The 20558-nt window shown below is 37.9% G+C and overlaps 1 protein-coding gene across 4 annotated transcripts in view; it reads left to right on the top strand.

Annotated features, from left to right (window-relative positions):
* The window catches only part of DENND1B (DENN domain containing 1B), a 152442-nt gene that overhangs the window by 30721 nt on the left and 101163 nt on the right, over window positions 1–20558 (top strand). For all 4 annotated transcript variants that reach the window (XM_077785491.1, XM_021547477.3, XM_077785492.1 and 1 more), the window contains exon 3: window positions 9547–9590. In XM_077785491.1, the coding sequence (XP_077641617.1) occupies window positions 9547–9590 (44 nt within the window). The remainder of the gene's footprint in view (window positions 1–9546; window positions 9591–20558) is intronic.

A 20558-nucleotide genomic window follows, 5' to 3' on the forward strand; every position in this document is an offset into this window, starting at 1 on the left:
GTGAAAGGCTTGAATTTCATGTAGAAAATGCTTTTTGTAATTGGAGAATGAAAAAAGGATAAAGAATTTGAAACCATGCATTTATAATGTACTATTATATGTATATATTTATAATGTACTATTATTATGTTCATTCTTTCTCACACATAAGCAGAATATCATTGCACAGTTCCTAGTCTTGTTTTACAGCATAATCATAGAGATGGGGTGAATATATGATACAGTAGTTAATTTAAGTTTATTAGTTAAATAAAATAACATAAATAATCTAGAGTAGAGCAATGAAGAGAGAATCTAACCCCTTCTCCCTGTAGCTGTCCTTGGTTGTAAAGCCAGTGGCAGCGGGATTGCTCTTCTAAGATATTATGTATTCCACTATTGCTCTGGTCTTTAAGTAATTTCTCCCTGTAAGTTGTTGAGTAATAGGTAGTTACTTACCTGTTAATTATTGAGTAATCACATTTTACTGCTTGTGCTAGTCAGCATTTAAGGCAAGGGGTATAATTTAGTGGAAAGTCGTGCTGTCAAGTACCAGCAGTTGGGCTGTGCCCAGGATGTGGTCCTCACCAGCGGAAAGTGGAAGGAATGTTGCTGCACTGTTCAGGCAAGAAATGATGTAAACAGATAGTCATTATATCATCTTTGGCCAAGAGGGAGTTCCCCTGCAACACTCATTTTTTTCTTGAAGTAGCTAAAGACTGGACTAACTTCTGTTTAGGGGAAAAAAAAAAAACTTGCAGAAGGATTAAGCTTCTGGTTTGTTTTTTATTGCTTTAATTTATTTTTTAAGGCATGTTAACTTTAATATATTTAGTTTTCTATTATTTTTGGAAAATGTCTGTCAAAAATGGCTTGGATATCACTCTATTTTCTGCAATCAATCACTTTGCTTTACAGGGTCACATATATCCCTGGTTTCATGTCCAAGCTGATACCAAATTTGTTTTTCTTGGAGTAAATCAGGAGGCAATAACTCAGGTATTCATGATGTAAAGAGATGTAGTTTTTTTCATGTGCCAAAAGCTTTTTTTATTTTTCTATATGCAGTGTGTGTGAGCTTCACAAAGCAAATATAACAGTGCAGTCTGTGAGATAAAATGGTTCTCTCTGGTCAGACATCACTGACGTAAAAGGGCAAGTGATGGTCCATTCCTAGTGTACATGGCAGAACAGGAGTTTTGCTTCTTCCTAATTTACTTGGTGCATATTGCTTGGTAATAATGTACTTGAACTTTTCTAGATCTTTCTTAAAATCAATATTGCATATTTCCTAATATAGGAAAATTTCATGTAGCTCACAATAGTTTTTAAGAACTTTAAGTCCTATATCTTAATTTAAAATTAAGAAACCCCTGCATAATGTCTGCTTGCAAGGGAGTGTGATAAGTTACTTTTTCATTCTTACAGGGAGGATGTAAGACTTGTGTTTGCTTGTGAAGGTGAATGCTCTTAGTCTTACTCTTTTCATTTATTGTTCATTTCAGTAGATCTGAAGGAAACACTGCCTTTCTCCTTTAAATTTCTTTAAACAAGAGACCCAGGGACAGCAAAAGTAATTTTTTTTGTAAACCCTCCTTCAACATTAGGAATGACTGGAGACATACATGGTGCCCACTTGCTTCTTCTTATGGTGCCTTAGTTCTTAGGTACTTGTTCTCATGATTCACTCATGATTACAACTTAGAAGTAGGAAAATAAAGACTAACACAGCTTCTAAAGGTATACAGTTGTTTCCATACTTTACAAAGTCTTTCTAAAGACTTAGCAGGTGAAAGAACCCCCTGCTTATCTTGTGAAGAGACCAAATAAAGGCTGAACATACTCATTTTTATCTGTGCACTATCTGTGCAATGAACTCTCACCCTGATTAAGGTTTTAGCCTGAAGCATGGCTAATAGCATTGCAGCCAAAAGGACCCTTATTTTCTGTCTGTAGTAAGCTGAAATGACTTACTGCTCTGTCCTTCAGTGGGACAAATTCTTGGGCCAAAAGGGATTGACCCGCAGCTCTGAAGGAAATGTCAGTTGTGGCTAGAACTTTTAGCCATCTCTCTGCCTGTAAAAGGGGAAGAAGTAATTATTTCCTAGTTCAAGTGCCTTGCAGACAGGGAAATCTGAGAGACTGGAGGAAGTTTTGGGTCTGAAACCTGACAAAGTCCTGCTTCTCTACAAGGTACTTCAGTGAACCTTGCATGTGATTATTTGGGAGGTCAGTATTTGCACACTGTTCTCACCTTTCTGAAAACCTTGAGGAACCTTTGACACATAAATTTAAAATTAGAAATATTTGAAAAGAATTCTGTGATGAACTGTACAATCAGCAAATCTTGTGTGCAGCTTTGCAGTGCAATGTGGGCGTGTCAGAGTCTCACACCAGTCTGGATGGTGAGCTGTTAATGCCTCGCTGGGGCAGCAGTGGCCAGCACTGAAAAGCTGTGGAGTTGCAGTGATGGGATGGGACTGGCTGAGCTGCACCCACTGTCTTCAAATGCAAATAGTTTTTGTGGGGAGTAGAGAGCATCGTGTGTGTGTACAGTTTTTGTGAAGGGCTGAGTGACTCTTATAGATGTGGATTGCACCTTTTTTTCACATGTATTGGAAACAAAATTCTGGATTTCCACAAACATGGTGTGAGCACTGGGATCTTGACATCATTTGCTAAGTATTATGTGTTTATAGGAAGATGTAATTAAATTCTGAGCCAATTGATAAATTCATGAGTTATTTGTGTTACTTGTGACTGGGAACATTTTTCAAGCATACATCCTACAGAAATTATTTCAATAATAGATGTTATTCCTACAGTTAAAAACAGTTCCTTAGGAAAAGATTCCTCATGGAAGGAAGATGTTTTTATTTTGCCATTAAGGTCTTTGTAATTATGTTTCTGAACCTGATACAAAAATCACATTTCTGATTGGCAAATGTGCAATACCAAAGACATACAGATAACAGATACAGTAATTGTCACTGAGGTTAGAAACTTTTACTTTCCATTTTCCATTTCCCAAAGGTCAAAATTGAGCATGTGTTTGTTGACTCTGTTGTCATTTAGTTCACACTTTACTGTCTGTGAGAAAAGTTGGAAGGAAAAATGTCAAAAGTCACACACTCCAAATACCACCTTTGATGCCAGTGTGTGATGGGTACCTTCAATGCCTAAATAATTTTTCAAAAGGAGGCATAAGCAAGGCAGAGGCCACTGGTGTGGGTGAGGGAGAAGGGACAGGAGACACTGGGCTGCTGTGCTGTGGTCATGCTGTGGCTTATTCCAAAAGGCAAGTCCCACCTAGAGCCCCTGAAGAATCTCAGTGTATTAATACAGAGCAGTAAAAGCTGGCAAATATAATTACTGGAACTTGTTAATATTTTTCTGTACCTGATGTTGTAAGTGGTGTTGATATTTTGTCTTGTTCCTTGGCTGTTTGCTGAAGTAGGAACTGTTTGAAATTGTGGAGATAGTTAAGGAAGGCTCACTTGTGAGTAAAGGAGTTGAAGGTACTGGATTGTTAAGATTTGATACAGCTTTGTAAATACATTTTCTTTTGGTACATGATTTGTATAAAAGTGTACTTTAGGGTATTTTCTATAGTGGCACCTTCACTTCCATATTATCTTTAACCTGACAGGTTTTAGGTTCCCAATAAGTTAGTGACTGTTCCTTAGTTTTAGTTTTTTAAAATCAAATTACTTCAATATGTTTTGCTCTTGTTCTTTATTTTGATTTCTGATGCTTGAAAAAGTACTGTAACTCCCTTCTTCTCCCCTTTTCCATGACATCCTGCTCTTCTTCCTCCTGCTCCTGGCTGGTGCTCCACTTTGATCCCCCAGACCAGGGAGCTGAAGACCTCTGCCCCTTCTGGCAGCAGGGCCTCTCATTCTACTCCATTTTTGGCACTTCATGTATGAAACTGTGAACAGGCGAATTTTAATATGATATACAGAAATCTTTTTTTGCAAGAAGTTATTTTTTTACGCGAATGCTGCTTTTTTCATCAGATGACTTCATCTTTAAAAATCCTTGTGTTGCACATTATGGTTCATCTCTTATTTTGTTTCTGAATCACTGTTGTAGTGGTTTGGTTGAGTATTAAATACTATATTGATATGAAAGCATCACTAGAATTACTGTTGAGTGTTTCTGGAAAATTATTTTAAGTATGTAAGAGACCTCTGTTTTTGAACAATAGCAGTATCATAAACTTAGAGAACTAATTTTTTATTTCTGAAAACTACTTAGTCTAACAAAATTAATTCTGCCTATTGCTTAAATGTGTGTTTGTAAAGCTGTTCCCTGAGGTAATGATAGATAATTTCAGATTTATTAATTACATTCTCATGTTCACATAAGGGAAAAAAAAAATGTGGCACTTGTTTTTTCCAGACAAGAAAGAGGAACAGGTCTGCAATAAGTTTTGCTTTGCTACCTTCCTTTTCCTCATATTTCTTTCCCAACCCCTTAACTCCTGGCCCCAGTCTCTTCTTTCCCTTCTGCACTGACAGCTTTTTTCCAATGAAAATCTGTACAGCATCAGAGAAAATATAACTGGAGGAATACTGAGCAATTATCTAGTCCATTCCTCTGTCCCAAGCATGACCAACTCTGTTTGGCAGTCTTTTTGTCTGTTCTGCTCAGTACAACCAACAGGGATGAAGATTCCTCCTCTCTCCAGAATATTGGACTACTTAATGAATCTGTTTCATTTTACCTTAGCTGTATTTTCCTGTCTGAAATATTTTCTGTTGCTATCCAAGAGAATTTCCCAAGATGATGTTTCTCAGCATGTGTTTGTAATTTCTGTTTCATTACCAAATTGAATGTGTGCTAATTACCTTATCCTATTGTATTTTTGTGTGACATTTGTAATCTGTGAGCTTGATGATTATGAAGAGTATTTTTAGAGTGTATTTAACTTGTCAGTTTTTGGGAAAGTTACAAGCTAGAAAGCTTTCCCTTTTTTGTAGTTTAGACTGCATTGCTTCTCTAATCCATTCTGTCATGATAAATAGTACCTTTATATTTTCTTGGATTTGTTGTAGAAGTTAAAGTGTGTTAGAAGTTGTTTTCCTGAAAATATAGATGACATGCTTTATGACCTTGTCTCTACAGGAATAAACTTTTGGAGAGGAATTACCTTGAGGATCTGGATATGTTTTCCTCTTGTCTTAGTGGGTGTCACAGTTCCCTGCATTTATCTTCGAAGCAGTTCTAGATTACACCTTGAATACTAATTTTTTTTAAGCATTGCATGTGACTTGCTTTTCTCTTTGTAATTGCACTGCACTCTTTTGGTACCTCAGCAAACCTTTCCATGATCATCTCTCATCTGGCTCTTACCAAGGGAGATGTCCTTTCTAATGCTGTAGGATATGTAGCAAAGGAATTTTCAAGTGTTACTGACAGGTGCTGAGATTTATGTCCTGGATGTGGTAGGCATAGAAAAAAGTGCTGTTTGTTCACAAAAATATCCATTTACACATGCAACAGTATATATACATTTATACATATACCACACAAACTATTTTATTTCCCTTTACTGCTACATTTACTTAGAATTGGTGCAAACCATTTGACCTGAAAAGTCTGTTAGGAAAAGTGAATTAGGAGAAATTCAGTAGCTCCTCAGCTGACTTTAACAACAGCTATTTCTGAGCAGTTCTCATCCTCTCACCCATAAAATCAGCATAAAATTGACCTAACATTGCCAGATCAGACAGAATATCTGGAAAGTAATCCTCAGGGGAAAGAAAATTCAGTCTTTGTAAACCTGAAGATAGAGTGCATACAGTTGCAGAATCGGATTATGCTTTCTCTTTTTATTTCTAAATCAATCTAAAGAAACCTTTTGTTTCTTCCTCTGCAGCCCTTTTGAGAAGTTGTCCCAAAGATGTGTCAGATGCTTCCTGAGCCCAGCTCCAAAAGCAGAAACCAACATAATCTTTTGAAAAAAACTCCAGTCCCAGACTTGGATAATTATCATAAAATCCTGAGGCTTTTTAGAGGTGTTAGGGTTTGGTTTCAGAGAGTGAGGGCATAAAAAGAACATAGTAACTTTTCTTTTTGAAGCACAAGTCACATCAGATTTTCTTACTTAATAAATGCATGGCAAGTACCTACTAAAATGACCTGTTAAAAGCCAGTAAAAACAGCTGCAAAACCCAGCTCAAAGCAGTTGGACAAGTCTTGAAGGCATGTAATTTTTGCTGAGTGCAGCACCGAATGTTTTTCTTGGATTGAGTTAGGAATATTTTTTTTAATGTTGGATCTTTTTTGTTTTCATGAAGGAGTATTAAAAGCATTGTTCTTCCTGTTTAGATGATATGAATTTCATTATCCTCTCTTGATGTAAAATAGCCTTTCATGATAGGCAAGTAAATGTTACACCTATAGCTGAGCAAACTGGAATTTGCTTTAGTTTTGTTTTACCATTTCATGTGAGGCTGGAGTAGTATGAGAGAGCCTTAGTATGAAGTGAAAACAACAAGATGAGCAGGACACTAAATTAAAGTTTTAGGGGTTTATTGTCTGTTGTGATATCAGGACTCTAAAAGAACTTACTGAAGCTGTTGATCTTGTTGCCTGTAGATACAGGGTGGCCCTGTGAAATGCTGTTAGCTCTGTTGGCCCCTCACTGAAGTGTAAATTTTACCCATGTTTTGACCCCCAAACCCAAAGTTTTGCTTAATTCTGAGATTGTACTTTGCTCAAGACTGTGACCTTTTAAAACAATACCCGGAGGTTTTGCTGTTGCGATCTCCCTCCTATTTTGAAGCCCTGCAGTTACATTTGCACTAAGGAGAGTTGAACAAAAGAAATTACGTTTCTGTCCGATTTCAGAAACCTCAGTGATTTTGTCACTGTGTTGCTAAAGCATTCACTATACTTAATGTTTCTCATGTAACTGTACTTCACATCTGCCAAAATCATCGCCTGGCTTCACTGCTGGGAAGAGGTGATGTTGCTGAGCTCCTGGCTGGTGATGCTCTGGCAGCCTGGCCTCACTGCAGCGCGGTCCCCTCACCTCCTCACAGGCCATAGTGCTTGGGTTTTGCAATAGAAGCAGCTATAAATGGTACTGCAAGTCTAGGGAAGTTGTGAACAAGAAATAGGTGATAAGAAACGGAACTAGAGGCAGCTGCTAACCAGCTTGTATTGCACGAGCTGTAGCAAATGCTGCCACATGAAGTAGTCCTGCTTTTTTCTCACCACAGCTCCTTATTCCCCAGTTTTTCTTCCTTTTTTCCTATTGCAAACCCAATGGTTTTGGGGAACTGATCTAGTTAACACTGCCCTGGAAAGTTTCAGACAGTTGGTTTGATCTCGGCCAGTTCCCTCATCTGGCTCTGTGTAGCTGTCACAGTCTGCACCAGCAGGAGACAGTGCTACAGCTTCACCAAGTACCTGGTAGTGGGAGTGCAGAGGGATTGTTCTTCCAAAGAGAAATTTATGCTTGAAATGTTTGTGGACATATGGCATTAGATTTACAAGCTCTGTTGAAGTGTTTTTTTGATTCTGCAAGTTTTCAGTGCTTTTGAGCAAGTAATTTATGGATTACTTAACATCAAGTATTTGATATACTACCATACTTTCTGCTCCTTGGCTTTATCAGGGATTGTTGTTCATACGTAATTGCTTCCTTTTTCATAATACTGATTTGGAATAAAAGAACAGTTCCTTTACAGGATAGTCAAACTGCTTTTGTATCTGGTCATTATAGAGATTTGCTTGCAATTTAAATACATAGAAATAGATCAGGAAAGAAAGGTCTTTGTTGTAAGTACCTGTATTTATTTGCTCTTATATTCTTACAAACTTAGCATTTATCTCTCGTTTTGTATCTGCCTTCAAAAGTTCTTGCTCCCCATAGTTATGGAGGGAGATTCCTTGTGCAAAATACACGTATTTTATTAAATAATAGCTGCAGAACCCTTCCTGGGTGTTCTTAGGAGAAAAAACAAGCTTGTCCAACAAGTAGAGTCAAATGCCTCAATTTTTATTGAAAATCTCACTTAGATTTAAATTGGATAATTGGATACAGATTAGGTCTAAGTTGCATTGAGTTGATTGACAAGTTGAATTCTGTTACACGTTTGAAATATATATTCTACTGTTGGCTTAAGATCTGGCCTGGGGTGAGGGAAGAATGCTGATTTTGGTCTCCAGCTCCTGGTGGCTGGGCCAGTGGGAAATGTACACGTGAGACGCCTCTGTGCTGAGCAGTAGGATTTGAGATCAGCAGCTGGGAATGGCACCACCAGCAGTGGCATTTCCCTTCTCATTAAATCTCCAGTTTGCACCAGCAAACACATAGAACCTGACAAAGAGTAGAAACCTCCGTACTTTGCTGAAAGTGGAAAAACCCTGTGGTTCTGATGTCAAACATAGCAATGAGAAGGAAGTTTCTGAGTTACCACGCAGTGATGATATTAGTGTCTGAAGTGGAAATCTGAAGAGTTTCCCAGACATTCTTCCCTTGGAAGACTGGGTCCAGCAGCTCCTGAGGCAGACAAGAGGTGGCAGTTCCCATCAGGCAGTGTCCTGGCACTTGCTGTTGTGCTTCTCCTTTGTTTTCCTGTCCTCGGGCACGCTGAGCTGCTCTGGCTGCATGGTCAGTGGCCGGAGGATGTGCCTGACCACGGCTGGGGCACGAGCAGCAATTGGAGAGCTCCGCCGCTGGTCCAGGCTCCTGCTCTGCCCTGCTCTCCCTTGCAGGAAGGTGCATCATTGCCCTTCTAGCAGGTGGACAAACACTGCTGCTGACCTGTTGTTTTAGAAGCCTGTGAGGCTTCCTGAGTGTTTGTGGCCATGTAACAGTAGCACCTCCGGAAGGGTTTGTATCAAAGGAGATTAAAAGCTTTGTGGGGGAGCAGGATGAAGATCATCATCTGTGTTTTTTGAAAGGTTTGAAATTATTCCAATCATTGCGATAGAGGTTTTCAAAACAATATTAAGTGGAGACTAATATGTAGCCTAAATAACTGATTATTTTTGTAATTAGCAGTTTACAAGATGTTAATGAAAACTTTGAGGTATCGAAATGCTGGTTTTAAATGACTGAACAGTAAATACTGAAACATGCTAGCTTGTCTAAACTCTTCCTTGAGAATGCTGGTTATATTGGTACTATCTTTAAAACCACAAAGGATGTTTTTCTGTACCTTCATAAAGGCCTTTTCTTCCACTTATAATTTTCTGTTCTTTTTCCCTAGGATGAAAAGAGGTTTTCCATCTCTATTTCTTAATTGATTTAAAAAGTGAAAATTAAATATGCTTAAAGAATGAGGTATTCCAGGAATAAAGAGTTGAATATGAAAAGCATTTGGTACATTATTACCTGCTGCCATATGTAAAACAATAAATGTACAGTTTCATAAATATGAAATAAGTCTTTTTAATAATCCAGTATCTTCCTTAGTTTTTAGATATATTTTTGCACTTGCCTCAAAGCTTGATGCTAAGCTGACCCTCTCTTTAATATTAATGTACTCTGACTGTAATACTCTGTTCCTTTGCCTCTGATTAATGCTGTCTGTCAATTATTTACAGATCCAGTGGTACTGTGGAAGTTCCCAGAGGACTTTGGAGACCAGGTTGGAAACATGAGATTGAACTTTTTTTTTTTATGTTAGAATAATAATAAAAAAGCTCTTCTATTCAGCTGTGGAGAGGCAGATGCTAATGATAGCAGGGTGGAAGTCTTCACCCAACTGGTGGCTTGGTGATTAGATTGCCTCTGTGACAGGAATATGCAATAGCAGTTGTAGAGCATGGAATGTTGTGCCAATTCTCTGTATCCCCTTATTTTTGATATACAGTATTTTATCAGGTGGTCCTGTTGGACATGTTGGGTTTTTATCCATTTTATGACTGAAAATGTGGAAAAAAAATCAATAAAACTTTGCAAAACATCGATGTTATAAAAAACCACCAGATCAAAAAAGTTGAAGAGCTACCCATGTATGTCCTCTTAATGTCAGAACGTGTGCATTCCATTCCTTTAATCCTTTTCAATGCAAGATTTTAGATAGTTATTTAATAATATTTTAGAGATGCCCTAGTTACTTGTTTGAGAGAAAAAAAATCCTCAGCCCCTTATAGGAAGCTGATCTAAAGTTACTGATTCTGAAAGCGTGAAAATCCTATGTTCTATCTATAATTAATCCTCAAAGGAAAGTTTATACATACAGGACTGATGGAGTATTTCACTGTTTGTCGTGACAGCAAGCTATTAATTAGTGTGTTGGGTTTTTTGCCGCATGACTATGTTATTAAAATTAAAATTTAATGAAATTGCAAAATTTTATTATTTCAGCAACTTCTACAAGAGTTTCTTGCATGGAAATATTTTTATTTTCATAAAAGAAACTACATAAAGCATCTATATAGAATAAATATCTCTCAATGGCTTCTTTGCCTCTTGTTTTTATACTAATATTGAGGCAAACATATTCTTCATTGGTAAAGTCACCACAGTGGATGATCTGGAAGTGTTGCTGTACAGAAGATGTTGATAAATCAATGTTTTTTGTTGGTTTTTTTTTTAATCAATAGTACAAGATTCTATAGAGACAGCTATAAGATGATTCATGATGAAAGAAATAAATATACAAACATAGAAAGTTGGATCTGTGGTTAGGGAGTAGCATCAGTCAGAAATGTGCAGCCTGTAAAACAGTGACAAATGAGCAAAGTGTGCTGTTATGTGTTCTCAGCTAGGCATTCAGCAAGTTTTGATAATTATCCTGGCTGAAGGATGATCATCTTCATTGTAATTTAAATTCTTTTTTTCTAGTTTTTGTTCTTTTTCTCCAAGAAAGACTTGATCTTAGAAAAAAAAAAAAAAAAAAGAGAAATTATGTATGAAGAAAAATGGGAGCTTATTCAGCAAGTCGAAGGTTATTCAAAGAACAGCTGGTGTAGAAAAATGATTAGAAGATGAAGCCCACTAAAGACTGGAGGGGAATCATACAGAGATGCAATAGACATACCTAATCTATAAACACCAGAGGCCTCAGGCAGCACTCTGCCTTTGGGCTCTGAAAAACCTGTGCCTGCACATTGTGTCTCAGTTGTGTGGGGTCTCTGGCATTTCAGGTAAATTGCTTGTGTTCCTGGAAAACAGGGTATTTTAATCCTTCTCCTTGCAAGGGAAATTTTAGAACCACTAGATTTAAACAGAATATATAGCAGCTTCTGAAGCAAACCCCTGAGCCAAGTCATGAAGTGAAATCAGCAGAAGCCTTCTCAGCATGTGTGTATGCGTGTTGAACTGGGTAGGTTAGGATTGGAGACCTGAGTATCCACCAGATTTAATTTCTTTAAAAACCAAAAACCCGCTAAAACTATTAGGGCTAATTTCCATGAAAGTTTGTGGGGAGAATGTTAAAGAAAAGAAAAAAGAATATTGTCTACTCTGTTTTTCAATCATTTCTATTTTAAATGTAAAATGTGTGAGTTAGTTTTTGGATGTATCCCAAAGAATCATCTTTCCTAAAATTGAAGGGCTGTCTGTTTGCACAGTGATGTGATAACAGTGGGCAAAATATTTTCCTCTCTTCCTGAATTTTTCTACAGTTTATCATGTCACCTTTTTGTTGCTTTCATAATGCAAAGAAAACTTGTCTAAGCCATTTTGACATTTTCTTCCTCTTTCTCACATTTCTCCTCTAAGTATGTCTGAACTTCCCAGTACTTACTCATCTTTAATCTTCTGTTTTTCTTCTGTCCTGCCATTTTCTTTGATGCTGGTCAATATTCTTTTGGTGTACTTTTTTCTTAAGTATTGTCTTTACAAATTCATGTTTTGCTGAACATCTGATCTGTTGTGGATGGGATGTAGAAACTAGAGTTGATCAGGAGGAAGACAAGACCAGAGATTTGTCATAAGTACTTACTTGCAGTCTGTCAAGTAAAGGAAATATTAAGGCATGGTACTGGTATCACAAAAGAACTTGCAAGATTCATGGTTGATTTCCTTATCTGCCATGACTGCAGGGAAACCACTTATTTTCTCTCTGATAACTCCTCAGATGCCAGAATAAGAAAAGAGAAGGAAAAGAGAAAAACATAAGAGTGGGGAAGGAAAAAAAGTAGTGCTTCAAGGCAGGATATGAAAAATACTTCTCTTTGCCAAGAGTGTTTCAGAAAGTGTTTTTGCCTTTTTTTTTTTTCATTTTATTTTATTTTTTGAGGTGGGAGTAGTTCCATTTTTAGTAACACTCAAAACTATCAATGAAAAAACGAGCTCATGCTGGTCAGAATTCAAAGTACAAAGAGCCACACTACCATTTCAAAGAAAGTATTTATTGAAAAGTGTCTCAAGAGCCAGAAGAACAAATCTGTTTGAGACATCTTAGAGTTACAAGTTACTGTTGTACTGACATTAGTGATATAAAAATGAGTTTGACAATGTGGAAAAAGTTGTGAATTATCTCAGCACTGTAGAAAAAAAGTGATGATTTCTGATTTGAGCATATGTAGGTCTTTTGTGATTATCCTCCAACACTCAAATCTGGATAAAGAATGAGTTGTAGCCATTTAATGGGCTATTTTTTTTTCTTTAAATGTGTTTTTAATGTGTATTCTTAGAGGCACTGTCTTGTAGTATGTTCAAATATCCCCTTTATGCAAAATTTCCCGTGATAAAAGATCAGTATGTTTCTAATCTTGAAATTGCTATTTTGTTTACTCAGACTGGTTAAACTAAATTTTAATTTCAGCCTTACAAGCCCATTTTTAAGTGGAAGTCTGAAGAAAAAATATTATTGCTATGATATCTGGAAAAAAAAAATCCCTTGTTTTTAAGAAGAAAGTATTTTTTAAGGGCTTTAGGAAAGCAGTCCAAATGAAAACAGCACCTTGGCTTCCAAACTGAAGTACTTGCTGACTGTTGCAGAAGAAAACCCATTTCTGCAGAAGCTCATGTCACCCGGCAGAGCTGTGGGATCTGCTGGCACTGGCTTGTCTGCTCGTGGCAGTACCGGCGGTAGCAGAGCCCCACTGATGTCACATGTGTCCTGATGTCTCCACTATGGCTCTGTTCCTGTCTCTTCAGCAAATCAGAACAGACACTCCCACCAGCTTCACTGAGTTGGAACATTCCTGGGTGGTGTTTGCACAAGGAAGGAGGAGAGCAGGTGGTGCCTGGGCAAGAGGCAGGGCTGCTTTCTGTGTTGCTTTAACCTTTGGGGCATGTGAGGTCCAACATTTCTTATCAATTTAGTAGTTACAGGTATGTTGGGTATTAATTTTACCTGTGTAAGAATGCAGTAGCTTTTTGATCTGACTGCCTATTGACCCAAAGTGATTTCTACCTGTAGTATGTGGTGTCCATTGAATAGTTCTCATTCTTTGCCCTTCTAATCACATAATATTTTCTAATTTCAGTCTGCAACTTTGCTGTTACTTAAAAACATGTCACCAGGTAGATGACACATAGCTAATATAATGAGATGGTCTTACCAGAAGCCACTTTTGTAAGAAATACAACAAGGAGTTGTTAACTGAAGATGTGGGTTAAGAAGGAATTCAGATTCTGCATTAGACTGTGGGTTGAGTTGCAGATTTCATCCTATCTCCTCTTGCTTTCTAAGACAAGCAGTCTAAATCTGCTTTCCCATGTCACCCAAACGTGCAGATGAGTAATGAGTAAGGGATAATGCAGCCCATGTGAGGAATCTCTGCTGTTTTCTCTGAAGTAAGGGCAATGTCTTTATATTATTACCTCATAGTTTACATAACATCTGGGTTTTAGTTCTACTGTATCACATTATGCAGAAGTCACCACTGAATTGTGAGCTTTGTATCCTGCAGTGACCCAGACTAAAGTCTGATACTGTACATGTAAATCTGCTGGTTCATGTGAAAATATTTGTATATATAAAGATGTACAGGTGCATATGCAGTTGTTTAAAGGATAAGACCTCAGAAGTACCAATGTGTTGGTCTTCCTGCAGCAAAGCACCAATCATGCCCTTGACTTTCAATATATGTTTCAAGTACTGAAAATTAAGCCTGGCTTAAATGAGCATCTGATTGGAGACAAAAGGTGCAGTTTCTTTCAGGATGGAATATTTGATTGAATGGATCATGGCAGAAAATACATAAATGAAGTCACCATGAAAGAGATTATATTATTTTTTAAAATATTTAAACAATACCACAAGTTGTTTTTTGTTTGTTTGTTTTTTCCAATATTCTCAAGAAGCAAGCTAAAATCTGTTCTCTGGGTTAAATGAATGTGTGGAAGCCAGCAGTGAGATATGTTGTGTTCCTCTGTGCTCTCTTAAGAGAGCAGCAGGAGCCCAGGAGGTATGAGGCTGTTTACACTCCCTCCAAGGCTGCAGGCGTGCTGTTAGGGGATGCATCTCACCAGGTTTCTGCATGAGATGGCTTTGTTCTTGTGTTCTGATGAGGCATTAAATTCATGTTTCAAATGTTTATGCTAACTAGATAGGTGCTTGCATTGTAGGATTGTTTTTATCAGGAAATCTTAAGAAGGATTTGGTGATTTTGTTGCTTCTTTATTAAGTATGATTGATATTTGGGTGCATTGGTATGAGAAAGGAGGCATCAATCTAATGAGATTACTAATTTTCAGTAGTGTTTTTGTCTAAATGTTGCACACTATATTTAGTTAAGGGATATTTCCGAATTTGAATCTTTGTGGAAAGCAATTAGCCCTGCTGAGATGATGGCAATGTGACAATTTGTACATTGAAAAGCAACTTTATCTGGTTAAGATAAAGTGATTTTTGTGAAGACTTTGCATTTGGAAGACGCTGTTTTTATTGAAAACTACTGTGTGTAAGGCAGCAATGCTTTTTGTCTATGCAAATCCCAGCTGATAGATGATCAGCAGGAAAACATTCAGAGGTATATTTATAGTTACTAACTGCACTGTGTGAACAGAAAAGATCTGTTCAGTCCTGATAAATATTCTGTGGAACAACTGCCCATGAAGACATGCTGGGAACACCCAGAATCACCAAGACCCTTACATCATTCAAGATGTGAATATTCCAAGATGCTTTCTCAACCTTTTAATTCATCCCAACAAAGACAGACTAAATCCTTGAGACTTATTTTTTAATTTTTAAAAATTATAAAAAGCCAATACAAAAAACTTGGTATTTTCTTGAAATTTTGAGGACAGGTGGCAGCATGAAGTATGCTTGTTCTCAGAATTGTGGGAGTTTTGTTTTATAGAGCTTTTAAGTTAAAAATGTTGAACTTGATCAGCATATGGTACTGGCTAACCTCATCTCTACCAGCTCTTTTGTTATCTTGTTATTGTTACAGGTCTTAATGACAGTTGTAAGCCATAGTTCTGGATGCAGGGGTTAGTCCACCCTGGGGAGGAGAGAGAGAAACAGCAGTGTGGATTATGGAAATATGAATTGATCTAAAAAGCAGCTCTCTTGTAACAGAATGGGACTCAAAGAAAGACTGGGGAGAAGCTGGTGAAAAGACGATGGAATATGATGTGAAAATGATCATTTGAATGCTTTTCTTTTCTTTCCCAGCTGCTGTGTTCTGGTGAAAAGGCACACATTTGTATATCTTAAGGCTGGGTGAAAAAGGGCCAGATGAATAGAATTACTTGTTAGATATGTTTTCATTTTGAGTCAAATAAATTATGTGCATTTTAATAGACTGTCTGCATATGTTAGCCATTTTTTAAAATCATACAGCTGTGATATTAGGGGACTACATTTTGTAGAAGTAGTTTTTTCTCTGTTTGCTCAAATAAGTACAGAATTAGTATTTGACTGTCCCTCAGATATTCTCTATCAGCCTGTTGAAAATAACTGTTACTGATTTGGCTTATTTCAAAGCCAAATCAGATTCCAGCCTATGGTGATGTGCCAAACCAAAGAAGAAAAAATTAACTGATGACTGAAGTAGTGATGACAATCATTTGGAACATCTTCCAGAAAGATTGCCAAATTGTCATGTGTGATGTCGTTGATTGACCTCAGCTGCCCTCAGAATATTCCAGTCAAATATCCCCTAATTCCTTATTCTGGGATACCTTATACTTTCTCATCTGCTTCCTTAATACCCTCATTACATTTCAGTCTTCAATTTGTTGCCTCTCTTACTTTCAGCATTGGTTTTGTGTCTCAGGCTTACTCTGCTGCACTTTTAGGAACATCCTGTCCTTTCTATATTAAGTAGTGGCTGTAATATTCCTGAACCCTGTATTTGGTTCTTGGCTCTTCTTCTGCCTTTCTTGATGATAGTTTTCTGCAGAACTGGGAGAGCATTTGAGGTACATTGGTTCACTGTTACTGCTACAGGTATTTGAAGTGTCACTTTAAATAATTTGCTGATATTTTGTTAAATAAAATACTCTTTTGCATATTGCATATGTTAGGGAAATGGTTTGGGATCAAAGTGCATAATCCACATGTGATGTAATCAAGGAACCAGGCAAAGAACAAGACTTGATGGGGCTAAAATCAGGAACAGGAGCAGCATGAAGAATGCAAGGGTGATTAGCGGACCGCAGCTGGAAGGATCTAGGCTGCTTGGTTTGGGATCTTGGACCAGGAATAAGGGAAGGTGAAGCAGTTCCAGGCAGGTGATTAGGAAGGAAAATATGTTAATCCATCAGAATATAACTATTTCTGATGCTCATTACTTCTGTATAAGTTTTCAAGGCATTGTGAACTACCTGGCTGCTAGACTCTATATGCTAATCCCCTAAGCAGAGGTGTTGAGTTTCTGGCTTTTGTGTGTCTGTTTCTGTGTGCAGTCATCAATAAATACTGGTTTTTAATGGCTTTAGGAAAGCAGTCCACTTTTTTAAGGGCTTTAGGAAAGCACACTTGTTTATGAAAGATGCACATATGAGAAATCATCTGTCTCTGAAGCTACAGTGCATGCTTATCTCTGCCCTTTATCCTTCACTAGGCACTAATGACAATGATTAGAGAAAATTTACTGGACCAGTGAACACTCAGTGCACCCATTCTTGAATTCTAAACTAAATTTTGGAAGCGGGAAGACTTCATTCAATTGGTAGACAATTCCTACTGTAGGAACAGGATTTCTGCTAATTTTTCAGTAAGTGTTGTGAATGCTAGTTTAGATTTATGAGTGTCTCCCCTGAACATGGGCAGTTTCATTCTTCTGATCAAAGTGAAGGAGCTGAAAATCTTCTTGGCTGTAGCTGCTTGTGGTGCCTGGCTTGCTGGTGAAAGCAGCCTCCCTCTTGTCTTAGCTGTTCAGAGTTGGCTTATGCTGTATCAGAGGTCGAAGCTAAGCTGATTGACAGAGTGCTGAGGTGGCTGACTGATGCTCACCTGCAGAACCACCAGCCTGCAATTGTTGCAGAGTAATTGCTGGCAATAAAGCTGCCCCAGAGGCTTTGAGCAGGGAGCTACAAGGTCTGGACAGGTCAGCTATAGGTAGAGTGAATGAACATTCTATATATTCTGGGGAAAAAGACACCCAGTTGTATGTCCACTGCACTTTATTTTTTGGAATAATAATCTGTCTGCATTGAATAACACTAGGGGCAAGTTAACTTTTTAAATTTGTTTGTTTGAATCTTCCCTTTCCCTCTTTGGTCTGGAGTTGTTTCATTTTCCTTCCGTTTTTCAACACACTTGATAATATCTCAGTTCAGTACTGAAAAACTATTACTGCAGGCAATTCTTACTGAGCTGCATTATGATGAAGCTTAGACTGTAACTTCTGCTGAGTGTAAAAGAAGAAATAAATGTTTTCTTTATAACAATATCACAAATAATTTTATTTAAATCATTATAAATCCTTATAGGTTCCTTAGGAGCTGATTTCCTTTTTCAGTTCCTTTTCTTTTGGCTGTAGATTCATGTAGCCCAAGAAAGCCAGCCCCACATGTCATCGGTTTCAGTACCCTGTATAAGGTGGTGTGTGGTTTCCTGACTTCCCCTGCTGCTGACCCAGCCATGGGAGCCAGCATTGTCCCACAGGACCTTTAGGCATGGATGAGCCCAGACAAGGGTTTGGCTTTTGGACTGCCTCACCTTGTTTATCTGCATAAATCATTCTCCACTACAGATGCTTTCTCTCAGCGTGGCACTCAAGTTGTTCCTTAATTTGGATGATGCTCAAATTTCTGACTACTTCTGTTTCTGAATTGCCAGTAATATCAGGATTTTTTCATGGCCTATGCTATGCAGTCATTTTATGAAATAACCAGTGGGAAGTTGTGATTCTGGAAGGGCATCACCTGGTGCTTACAAGAGTTTCATGCCCAGCCTGAGCAGGAGCAGTGTGCAGAGCTGGTGATGACCTCTCTGTGTACACCGGTACTGGGCAGGAGAGTTGTTCACTAAAAGCTTTGTAGACAAGGAATGGCCTTCTACTATTTACAGACACACTCTGTTTCTAGACTTGTCTTTTAAGTAACTAATACAGTCCTTAGTCTGGGAAAAAAAACAATTTGGAAAAAAATATGCTTGTAATTGAAATAAATTTGAAATGTATCAAGTTGCATCCAGAGTAGAGTTTGTCATGCTTGAAATGTTATAATTTTTTCAGTATATTTCCTTGTCATGCAAATGCTTGTCTGTAGTGTTCTTTTATAGTTTATTTTCCTTTTTTAAATAGCCTTTCTTGGTGGCTGAGAGGAAATCGTGCAAATGGGAGCCTTTTGACCACAGTGTCAACTACACTCTAGTGATATTCTTTGATACTGTTTTGCAGACATTTCTCAGGGTGCAATCTTCACTTTAAAGTAAAATATTGACTAGGTAGAGCTGGGTTTATTGCAAATATGCTCAGTTCTGTCCCTTGCTGTCAGAATATTCAAAGGTGGAATGAAAAAAAAAAATAACAGGTAAGACAAATAATTATGAACCACTTTTTCAATTGGTGATTTCTCTGACAGTAATGATTTTTTCACCAGTGGTGAAACAGCATTGGAACAGGATGTGCAGGTGGTTCTCAGCACTGCTGCCAGAGTTGCATCTTAACTGCTGTTGTAAGCAAGGGGTGATCTGAAGAGGTCTTGAGTGAAACAAATATTGCTGCCCCCTTAGCTGTGCTGAATGACTTGGGGATTTTAACCTGACCTTCAGAGACTTACATATTTGCATTTAGAGGATGATGTCTTCTGTAATTCTAGTTAAGAGAACTTCTCTGTTGAGTTTCCAGATAGTGTTAGAGACACAGAAAGTATTTTTAATAAAACGCCACTTTTCCCCTACTACATGGTAATAAAAAGTTGTGTGCTTTTTTCCTTTTTTTTTTTTCCCTCTACAGAATCAATTAATTTTCTTAAAGGTAGTAAATATTCTTAACACCTTAAAAGTTAAATATTGCTCACATAGTAATCTCAAGAGTGGAGATGGAAGGATGTATTTCCTGTTTTTCCCAGCTCTCTGCTACTGCCTAGGGAATGATGATCTCCCTGACATGAGCCAGGGAACTGTGGGAAAACTGTTTTTTGCTACGTGGAATACTAATATTACATGCATGCTAGAGATGTGTGGTGAAGTAATATTATCTTGTTTTTGTTTGCCTTGCCAGTAGTAGAGGTAGATGGTAACATTTGAATCTAAACTTATTCTAAGGGGAGCTTCCTTTGGGAAGAAGAGCACTGTCAATTTTTATTTTTTTATTACGAGTTCCAGGAAATTTGGAGGGTTTTTTATTTAAGCAGGAAAATTAATTTGTGCTGAACCTCATGTTGGTTTTATTCTGCTATTTGGAACTGAGCTTGTTATTTTAATTGATTCCCTCTATGCTGTGCTGAACACAACTGTCTGAAATAGGCTTTTTGTTTGCTCATGTGATGAGATGCAGGAGCAAATAGGCAAATAGAGACTCCAAGAATTTATCATTTAGTAAAATCTCTGAATTTTAAAACTTGCTCTGTGGTAGTTTAGAAAGTCTTATGCCTCAGTCTTGTAGGACAGTGAGATTAATCATGCAGGATTAGCTTTCCTTTTTGTGAAGTGCCTTTGAAAGCTGCTGTGAGAGCAGTAAAAAGTGTGCTGCCTGGGACAGCAGCCATAGTATGCTCTACAGGGCAAGAGCATCCTGTAACATATCTCCAGCTGGAATGCACCACACTCTGGTCCTTCACTCTTCCAGTCCCTGAGGTGATTTTCATTCCTTTTTTTGTGTATTTAGCATGCTGTTGGTTCTAAGTGGTGCTGCAGGAATCACCTCCAAGTTCAGTCACAGGTACAGCTGACCTTTGGGCCTCCGCAGCCACCTCTGTGAGAGTTACTGATGTGATTTTGCTTCTCTAGGATCTCAAGCTCATCCCATTACCTTGTTGTCTAAAGTATTCCTGTCCTGCTGCCTCATCTCTCTGTGCCCTTACCTGTGCCCTTGTTGCTGTGTAGAACACAAAGTCACCAGATGAAGCTACTAAAAATCTTCAGCTGCCTGTCTGGCTTCTTTTCCTGAGGCATGTAACTGAGTGGTGGCCAGGTGGAGGAGACAGGAAGCAGGAACAAGAGAAATTATATCTAGCTGTAAGTGATCTCATCCTCCTTTGCAGGTATTCAGCTCCTTTATCATTTTAGACAACGAGTGTTTCTCTGAATAAGCTT

Source organism: Lonchura striata, chromosome 9 (genome assembly GCF_046129695.1).
Source record: "Lonchura striata isolate bLonStr1 chromosome 9, bLonStr1.mat, whole genome shotgun sequence".
NCBI lineage: Eukaryota > Metazoa > Chordata > Aves > Passeriformes > Estrildidae > Lonchura > Lonchura striata.